The 10,465-nt window shown below is 37.7% G+C and overlaps 2 protein-coding genes across 2 annotated transcripts in view; one reads left to right on the forward strand and one right to left on the reverse strand.

Annotated features, from left to right (window-relative positions):
* LOC126368181 (anaphase-promoting complex subunit 11-like) overlaps positions 1 to 1,030 on the reverse strand; it is a 46,068-nt gene extending 45,038 nt beyond the window's left edge. Inside the window, exons 1-2 of the mRNA XM_050012073.1 lie at positions 867 to 1,030; positions 542 to 784 (exon numbers count right to left, since the gene is read on the reverse strand). Of these exons, the coding sequence (XP_049868030.1) occupies positions 549 to 784; positions 867 to 885 (255 nt within the window). The 5' untranslated portion in view covers positions 886 to 1,030 and the 3' untranslated portion in view covers positions 542 to 548. The remainder of the gene's footprint in view (positions 1 to 541; positions 785 to 866) is intronic.
* A 933-nt stretch (positions 1,031 to 1,963) lies between these two features.
* LOC126368199 (hsc70-interacting protein-like) lies at positions 1,964 to 10,202 on the forward strand. Its single transcript, XM_050012097.1, has 8 exons — positions 1,964 to 2,076; positions 2,208 to 2,415; positions 3,526 to 3,620; positions 4,725 to 4,936; positions 5,112 to 5,221; positions 8,258 to 8,417; positions 8,767 to 8,970; positions 9,213 to 10,202. Exons 2-8 carry the CDS (start codon positions 2,231 to 2,233, stop codon positions 9,423 to 9,425), a joined length of 1,179 nt encoding a protein of 392 aa, XP_049868054.1. The 5' UTR covers positions 1,964 to 2,076; positions 2,208 to 2,230; the 3' UTR covers positions 9,426 to 10,202.
* The last annotated feature ends 263 nt before the right edge of the window (positions 10,203 to 10,465 follow it).

Genomic DNA, 10,465 nt, shown 5'->3' on the forward strand with positions numbered 1-10,465 from the left:
GGTCACAGACACATCAACAATTAAATTTGTCTTATTTTAATGAAGTTATAAAAATATTTTTTTCAGTAACTGAACCAACTTAACATAAATGACAGTGTCTGCCCGGTAATGTTAGGTTATATCTATTGATAGGTAGCAAAGGAATGTCAGTAGTTTGTGCAGGTAATTGTTGATAATTTTTTTCTGCTATATTGGTTGTCCACATTGATGGTTTTTATAAGACTGAATAATCACATAGAAAAAAAGGAAATCTGTCTTTTGTGGCTGTTAAATTGCTTTTCGTTCATAATGACATTATAATTTATTTTTTGTATGCCAAAAGGGACATTACAGAGTTACTATACTTTATGTTTATTAAGTTGACCCTTACACCTGATACCTATGATGAAATAAATATATTTGATTTATATGTTCAGTCTAATTTCGAGTAAAACAATCTGTCATGCTACTGTATTTCATCATGAAGAAAAAAAAATTGATGATTATGTGATGATTATAGGTATGATTTTTTTTGTGATAATATTGTATGTATTGTACTCACCAACAGATTATTTGTTGTTGAACTTCCAGTCCTGGCGGCACATAGGGCACTGTTGTTGCGGCTGCGAGTGAAGCCACTTGACGATGCAGTGGATGTGGAAGCAATGAGAACACGCGCCCCACACTAGAGGACAGTCGTCTCCGGGCAACTTGCAGTCCGGACAACAACTGTCGAAGGGCATGCGACAAATCCCGCAGTTGTCGTCGTTAGCAATCCACCGCCAAGTCGCCACTCCTGTCCAGCCTAACAGAAATAACATTTCAATGCCACGATTGTAAACAAATGCCTAATCAGAAATCGGTATGGCACTCGGCACACAACTTACTTTTAACTGTAACTTTCATAGCATAACGAGGAAGGTAACTAATTGGAAATTAAGTTATCAGTAGAATTTATTATTTAAGACCAAGTTGAAATGCTTTAATTAAACTACATAAACTAAACCGTTAATAACAATGCAATGCCATCACAGATTTTGTATTGACAATTGACATTTTCTGTCTGACAGTTTTTACTTTTTTTGCTACCAAATATAATTTTAAGCAAACAAGCTTTTCGGCGGGAAACGGGAACGGGACAGTTGCTTTCTTCATTGAGTAATCTAAATAATTAATACGAAGTGGTGTTTTGTGGTTAATGATCGCATTAAGTTAGTCGGAAGACATTCGCGAGTGTTATTATATTGGAGTATTCAATGAACAAAGTGTATCTGCCTATTTTCACTTCGTGCCGGGAAGCCGCTTCATAACTCAAAAGTTTATGCGGACTTTTGAGTTAATTCGTTTGGGGTTCGGAGTAGGAGTCTACTCCGAGGGTGGGGGCTTAGGTTTCATCATCATCATCATCACTTTTCATCATTTCATTAATCATCAAGAAAAAAAATACGTCAGACATGGCTGTATGGGCATAGTTCCCTTTGCCTTACCCTTCGGGGAAAACCAAAAAAAAAAAAAAAAAATTAAGCAAACAAATGCAACCCATACAGCCAAACACGTAGTTTGATACTTGGATCTTTTCTTGCTTGATACATTGGCCCCGATTCCTGCAGACACCGCGTAATTTTATTTAAAGTTATATCCGTCATTTTCATATCCGTCGAAAAGGAAAGGGACGGATGATTCACAGCTCTTAATTTTAGGAAGAATGAGTAAATGAATGAATAACCCGGGCGAATCAAAAGGTACGTCGCTGGTATGCAATCCGTTTGACGTGCTGTCTACTTAACTGTGTCGGGTTATTGACGGATGTAAAATTTTTAGACGGTTGGTTTAGATTTGTGCTTAAAATTGACGTGTGTTCCATAAATTTTATGCTTGTCGATTACCCGTCCCTTTCCTTTTCGGCGGATAAGAAAATGACAGATATAACTTAAAATAAAATTAGATGGTATTTACAGGAATTAGCACCATTGTCGTTCATTCATTCATTCATGTCAAAAATATTTTGGCCGGCTGTCATTGCTGTCAAATTGTTTGTTTGTCGGTCCGCTAGGTGCAGCGTAGTTCGATTATAAATTATCATTGAATTATTTTGTGGTGAGTACATTTTATGTGGACTTAATTTTTTCATAGCCTATGTGATAGATATATTTTGCAACTCTATAGAAGTGTCAAAACATTGCGAATTTTGCGTGGGCTGTGTTAACAGATTGTTGTTTTGCCGGCAGCTTATCTACTATTCTAGAACAATATGAGTTGTCCATTCGGCGAAAAGGAATTGACAGACTTGAAGGCGTTTGTGGATTTGTGCAAATCACAACCACAAATACTTCATCATCCGAAGCTATCCTTTTTCAAGGAGTATCTAGCTTCCCTTGGCGTACACCTCCCGACACAGGACTTCGGTGCCAAGAACTTCACAGCCTCCGGCGACGGGTAAGTCACTATCAAATTAATTATGAGAATACCGGACACTGCCGGTTTTTGTTGTTCTATTTTAGAGATTGTGAAATGTCACGCCCAGTTTGATACTTACCTATGTATTTTTCCATTTTTATAATAGACCAACAGAGAGTCTCATGTCCGTGATTAACGCGTTAAGAACCCGGTATTATGTGTTTTAATTATGACCAATAAAAAATTTAATGGAGAAAATAACAAACACATGTACCTTGTAGGAGCTCCTTCATTTATTACATTTTGTTTGTTCTTTCAATTTGATACCTGTTGTAGTATGAATAATATAGCTAAGAAGCAGACAAGTAACAAGTATTTTGTTACACGAGCCATGGGAGGGCTCAATACGACTTTGGTAATCTCACACACCACTCAACAGAAGAAGAAGAAGGATACAGCTCTTTAGAGGTTATCATACTTATGACTGAGCACTCACCTCTCCCCATGCTCTATCAAATTTTACTTTTGCCTTTAAACATGACTTAAAGGAAAGGAAACAAAGATTTGAGATTCAGTATCTTCTTGACTTGCCAAAATAAAATTATGTGAGAAAAGTGAGTATTCAAGAAGCATATTGAAGATGATGTGAGTCGTTCAATCTGATTTAAAAACTGCAAGTTATAAATTTGTTATCTTTCATTCTGAGGTTGAATCCTTATTCACTGGGATTTAAATGCAACATTTAAATAAGCTTACTATATTTAAATACAATGGCTTTAATTTCAATATTTTTGTTCAAAGTAGGTATCATTCATTGAATTGATGAATCCTGAAGACTAAATTCCAAAATATTGCACAATCTAAATATACCTGTGCCATGTTTATAAAAACTTACAAGTCTACACATTCACGTGTGTATATACACATACATATGAGTAACTTGTAGCATGTATATTTATCAAGAAAGAGGGATTGTAAAATATACTTGTGAAATAAAAATTGACACTAGTAACATGTAATTTACGTGTGTTGTTTTGATAAACACATTCTTGTATAATGAAAATTTTTACAAGAAATTTTCTTTGTAATACAGGGCTTGTAAGTTTTGATAAACAGGGCACTGATGTTATTATATATAATTGATTTCAGTAATCCCAGCACCAACAACAATGCAGAAGAAAAGGCTCAATCATCTTCAGAAGAGGATTCTGAGCCAGAATCTGATGTGGAATTGGACATGGAAGGTAAATTTTTGTTTTTTTTTGTTTGTTACATTCTGTGCTCTGTTTATCAAAACTTCCAAGACTTGTATTACAAGAAATTTTCTTGTAAAAATATTCATTATAACAAGAATGTATTTATCAAAACTACACATATAAATTACATGTTATAAGTGGCAATATTTATTTCACAAGTATATTTTATTTTAAAATCCGTCTACTTTTTTGATAAACGTATTTTACATGTACTTGTGAATAACTTGTAGCATGTGAATGTGTAGACTTGTAAGTTTCGATAAACATGGCACTGGAGTATGTAAACTTGATGATTTCATATTTGCTGTTAATATTATTATATGACAATGGACATTGCGTTTATTTGTTTAATTGTGCAATAAAAACTATGATTATATTTTATGTACACAATGCATGGAATTTTTACTTGTAGCACAGAATCAAGCAATATGCCTTGACTCTATTTTGATTATCACAGATGATGATGATTCATCAGCATTACAGTTAGCATCTTTGTGTTATGCCTTGTTAATTCTATTAACTATTATTCTTGTAGTAGTGTTTATACATACTTGTATACATTTTCTCAGACATTATTATTTTATTATTCATTTCTTTTTGTTGATTTTTTATGCTGGTTTTATAAACATCAATGGGCCTTATTCAGCTCAGGTGGATTAAACATCATCTGGTTTTAAAATGACCTTTATTTTAGTGTGCCATTGGTATGGTAATGCAGGATGGAAGGGACAAGTCACAGGGACTGTAACCTGGAACCTGACAGAGGGCAACAGTAACTGTCAGTACTATTCAGAGGCAGTGTACTGGATTCCAAGTATGGCTTTGAAAGAGACTACTCTGGGCGCCGTCCCACTCGCGTCAGAGTACTGCAGGGCGAAAGGCGAAAGGGAAACCAGTGTCCTAATTTTCCCTAAAATTTTTTTTAAAGCAGTAGGAGAATGTTACAACGACAAGAACGTGGCTCTTAAATTAATAATGATGATTAGGAATAGGCCTCTAGCATTTTCCACTTCATAATCATAGTTTATAATTTACCTGTTATAAAATAAACTTAAACTTATTACTAGGTAACTAAAACTTGTCAATTTGTAGGAGTCATACAACCAGATCCTGTGGATGGTGGGCAAGTAATGGGTGACGTGGAGAAAGAACCATCTGATGAAGAAAGGGACCAGTCGGATGAGAAGCGTTCTGCAGCTATGAAAGCATTCTCTGAGCAACAGTATGATGAAGCCCTTAAACTGTTCACTGAAGCCATCCAGCTGAACCCGCAGAGTGCTTTACTGTTCGCCAAGAGGGGACAGGTAAGATATTTGACATATTTTTTGCTTAAACTTCTCCCTAGCAATAATCCTGTTATCAGAGATCCAAATACAAAACCTGAAACTATTAACAGATCTCGTTCCTTATTTTGCAAAGTTTATTGTAGTGTAGGGAATGTTAAAAGTCGTGCTGTTAAAACGAACAATATTTTCCCAGGTGTATCTAAAGCTAAACAAACCCAACGCTTGCATCAAGGACTGCACTCGCGCTCTGGAACTTAACTGCGACAGTGCCGCGGGATACAAGTTCCGAGGACGCGCTTACAGGTAATTTTTGTACCTTGGTGATCTCTTACCACCTTACAAATAAAAAAGAAACCAGAGATGAACGTGGGTGGGTGGGAACGAGGCCGGTCATAGGATGGGTGACCACAAAAAAAAAAAGTTTTCATCTCGAGCTCCTCCGTGCTTCGGAAGGCACGTTAAGCCGTTGGTCTCGACTGCATTAGCAGTCGTTAATAACCACCAATCCGCACTGGGCCCGCGTGGTGGTTTAAGGCCCGATCTCCCTATCCATCCAAAGGGAAGGCCCGTGCCCCAGCAGTGGGGACGTTAATGGGCTGATGATGATGAACGTGGGTTTAACAGCCTCTGTGGTCTAGTGGTTAGAGCGTTAGGCTCACGATCTGGAGGTTCGGGTTCGATTCCCTATGGAGACATTGTCGAAATCACCTTGTGAGACTGTCCTTTGTTTGGTAAGGACTTTACAGGCTTGAATCACCTGATTGTCTGAAAAAATAAGTTGATTCTGTGCTTCGGAGGGCACGTTAAGCCGTTGGTCCCGGCTATTAGCCGTAAAAATACCTCCACCAACCCGCAGTGGAGCAGCGTGATGGAGTATGCTCCGTACCCCCTTCGGTTGATTGAGGGGAGGCCTGTGCCCAGCAGTGGGATGTATTATAAGCTATTTATGAACGTGGGTTTAAGTATTTGACAGCCAAGCAAAATTGAATCTAATTATCATACAATTCGACTGAACTTGCTTGGCTGTCAAATAATTAAACCCACGTTCATCCCTGCGGGCTCGGCACGACTATCTACTGCCGCGCGGCGCGGAATTTATCCGAGGGCTTGGACCAATAGGATCAAAGAATGCTATCCACGTGGATATATTAAATCGATGCGTGCACGACGTCGTCGTACGAGTAGATAGCAATTCCGCTAACAACTGTCACTTGCCGATGGTAGATAGTATATCCAAGTGCGTGCACGGCGCCAATATGGCTGCCGTCTGATTTCTACGTATGACATTTCGATTGACATATATTTATCTGCCTCCCGAGAGTGGCAGATAGGCTTGAGATAGGCGTCGTTAGACAAGTATTTGCAAGTTATTTTGAATAAAAATGTCGAGGGGCTACATCAGAAACTTAATAAGTTTTTATGAAGAGAAGAGGGAGAGAAAGGAGCAGCGGAGCGATGTTAGGAACTTCGCGTATATTTATAGTTTGCCAAGAAACGAGTTTAAAACCAAATAGAACAATTCGGATTTGATACTTACTTCTTTTTCCCTAACTGCGGGTTCATTTCCAAAAAGATCACGAAAACTTTTACTTCACAAAGTTCAAAAGAAGTTGAGGACTTTTCTTAGTTCGTTTGTATTTTTTATGTTCGCGTTTTTTTTTTGTTCGCGTTTTTTTGTCATTGAAACAATCACAAGACTCATAATAAAACAGTAAAAACTTGTATAGCGCTATCCTTTTCTAATCTTGTGAGTACGTCAAAAATCGCATTTATAAACCAAAAAAAGAAAAAAGATTACGAAATGAACGAATGATTTAGAACAGCACTATTGGGGGTATAGTGTTAACAAATGAAAAAACAACACTTTTATTTCAGATAGCAAATTTTTTTATGCGACGAGTTATAATTTTATCCACGGTAGATAGTGGATCGCGCTGTCAAACCGTGCCCGCAGAGAAGATAGAAACTGCATATATCTTAAACCATACCGCGCCGCGCCGCGGCGCGGCAGTAGATAGTCGTGCCGAGCCCGCAGGTATATTTTTTATTTGTAAGGTGTTTAGAATATGATTTTATACATCACGCGTTCGGCACCCAGCTTTGGCGCTATCCATGAATAATGCAGGGTGTTAGTGACATCGTAACGAAAACTTTGAGGGATGATTCAGGCCATGATTCTGAGTTAATATCAAGTGGAATTTTCCGTCGCAAAAGTATGGAACGGAAAATAATTTAAAAAATCACAAACATTTTCATGAATTTTCCGACATAAAATTCCACTTAATATCAACTCAGAATCATGCTCTGAATCACTAACACCCATACCTACTTGTATGGCTACCTGTATGTACTTGTATGGGGTGTAAGTGACATCGTAACGAATGCTGAGTGGGATGGTTCAGCTCATTATTCTGAGTTAATATCAAGTGGAATTTTCCATCGCAAAAGTATAGAATTGAAAATAATTTTAAAAAACTAAAAAAAAATCATGAATTTTGCGACGGAAAATTCCACTTGATATTAACTCAGAATCATGGTCTGAATCATCCCCCTCAGTATTCGTTACGATGCCACTAACACCCTGTATATTTCTTATATTCAATGAGAGTAGGATCAGATCGAATTCTCTTTATACAAATATCCGTTCTGCTTTGATAACATGTACCGAGTAAAGCTGCGAGACAATGCACTCCGCCGAGCTCGGCTGAGCTTTCTTCATAATGATGTCCAGGGGTATGTTTCATAATACTTACAATTGTAAATTACAACGACAATTTGATGTTCATTACGTAGCTAATATGAAACTGCGAAATATTCGTGTTCACACACTCCGCAATGTACATCAAATTGTCATTGTAATTTACAATTGTAAGTTTTAACAGGCCCCTGGTGTCGATTCGGGCAACCACCAACTTAATTTTAATTTTACAGGACTAAAACTAGCTTCATCTCTTTCTTGTACGTATTGTTAGTGAAGGATGACGCTAATTTGAGAGCTGTCAAACTACAATAAACTAGTCAAATCAGTTACTTTTTACTAAACGTCAAAACACGAAATTACTATGGAATTTGTATGAAAAAAGCACACTGTGACGTCATAGAAAGACGTGATAAAATGTCGGACTTATTATTACGTTTTTCTAGATTAAAATTCACAAATTTCGTCACCTCTAGATCTGTCTTTATTTAATAATCAGAATATCATAATTTATCTTTGACCTAGAAAACTACCCAATTAGGTTATGTTTGTATCCGCCCAAATAGATACCGATGATTAGTGTAACTATTTCCTTTACTTACTGTCTGAGAAACTTAACATCTAAATATAACATGTTCCAGGCTGCTCGGCAAGTTTGAGGAAGCTTCTCATGATCTGTGCGAGTCTCTGAAGATCGACTATGATGATCAGACCAACGAGTGGCTGGCTGAGGTCAAGCCCAACGCTGAGAAGCTGCGTCAGCACAAGCTGAGTGTGCAGCGTAAGGCCGAGGAGAAAGAGGTGAACAGTGGTTTTATAGTGCTTATTTTATTATTATCATAAACATATATAGCCTCAATCCTGGGGTACGGAGCATATTTCACTACACTGTTCAGGCCTTAAATTACAGTACTTAGAGTACAAAATTTGTTTTCGCTACGGATTTCTTTCTCATATATCGTGAAACAAAAGCCCAAAAAAGTAAAAAGGTTGCTGAGGTTGGCAATCCATCTCATGTCCCCACACAATAGAAGAATAATCAAAAGTCTATAATAGTAGTAGTAAGTATACAAATATATGATACTTATACCAAACACTACACTTACTTATAACATCAAATCATTTATTTTTATCTTTCTTAACACTGCAGCACCGTGAGAAGTTGCGGCGAGCTCGTAAGGCGCAGGAGGCGCGCGCCCGCGCAGCACGAGCGCAGGCGGCGGCGGGCGCGGGGGGCGCGGGCGGCGGGTTCCCGGGGGGCTTCCCCGGCGCAGGAGGCGGGTTCCCCGGTGCCGGCGGCGGCTTCGACTTTAGCAATCTGCTATTTGATTCCGAAATTATGTCCGCTTTCCAGGTAGGTAATTTACAATGAGATTACTCAAATACCTCTCATTTTTATTGTTAGTGTTTGCATTTACTTTAGTAAATGCTGAAATTAAATAACCCATCAATAATCGCATCGACAAAGCCAAAACCGGAGCTAAATATGCAGTTTTATAATTACTTTTATTATTCAGTTTACGTTTATTATTAGTCAATTCCGTCAATAATTGTCTTCCTTAGATGAAATGTTATTTAAAATAACGAACTTTTCAGGACCCCGAAGTGGCGGCTGCTTTCCAAGACGTGTCAGCCAATCCGGCTAACTTCGTCAAGTATCAGAATAACCCTAAGATCTCTGCTGTCATAGAGAAGTTACAAGCCAAGCTCGGCAAGGGGGGTGCTGGGTTCCCCGGCGGCTTCGGCGGCGCTGCGCCTGGCGGCGGCGGGCCCAAGCCGCCCACCGATGATGACGTCGGCCTCGACTAAACCACTATAATCCAAACATCATTATCCTATTTGCGTCATAGCAACAAATGATGCGTATAACAGCTGTCTCCATCGCACTAGGCTATATCTCTCTGTCCTGCTGTCATTCGCACCTTGCCTAGAGCGCAAATGGTATAATGTTCATATTACTCAAGTACTACTGTAATACATAAAACTTATTCTCAATGTAATACAAATAAATAGAATTAACAATTTAATGTATAACGCAAGTAATGTATAACTTGTATGCGCATTTATAGGTGATAGCTTCGTGTCCCTTACATGATTTAATTGAGCTTTTACAATATGTATTCAATTTTATTCGTTCTCTTTTTATTGGCGCCAAAAGGATTGTAGTAACAATTAAGGAAGAGGCGATAGAATAGTTACAAAATTATTACATTTCACAATGTATTTCTTAGTGGTACTTTGGTGCTTAAACTTGATGCCATTATTTTATTTTTGATAGGTATTAAATTATAATTTTATGAACTAATTTCTTTCCATTTAAAAAGTTAAATTTTCTTGTAGTTCTGTAAATTGTAACATGTTTTTGATGCACTTTTTACTTTGAAACTAAAAAGAGTATTGGCTAGTCTAAGGCATTGATTGATAACTGTAGGTAGACTGGATAATGTGGGCCTTTGGATAGAATTATCATTATTGTAAGTCAGCCTGGGAAATGGAGTTCTTGCACGAATTGTTACAAGGTGTTTGTCTGATTTATGCTAGTTATTTTTGTATCTAAAAGTAATAAATTGTATAAGTAAACTTTGATTTATTATTTTTGAATTATGATCTTCCAACTTGGCTTTGTCACCTACTCCGGCAGGGATTACGTGCGTGAATTTGCATATATTCTCTGCATGTATTCATAATACCGGCGCGGGCGTGCGTGTAAGAAGTGTTTGATGAATGTCTAGGAAGCAAGAGAAGTGTGTCAGGATCGAAGCAATATAGTCTCTACATACTCCGGTGGGAAATAGGTGTGAGTTTATATATGTATGTAGGTATTCTTAATAATTACATACAGCTCAGAT

The sequence above is a fragment of the Pectinophora gossypiella genome, chromosome 7 (genome assembly GCF_024362695.1).
Source record: "Pectinophora gossypiella chromosome 7, ilPecGoss1.1, whole genome shotgun sequence".
NCBI lineage: Eukaryota > Metazoa > Arthropoda > Insecta > Lepidoptera > Gelechiidae > Pectinophora > Pectinophora gossypiella.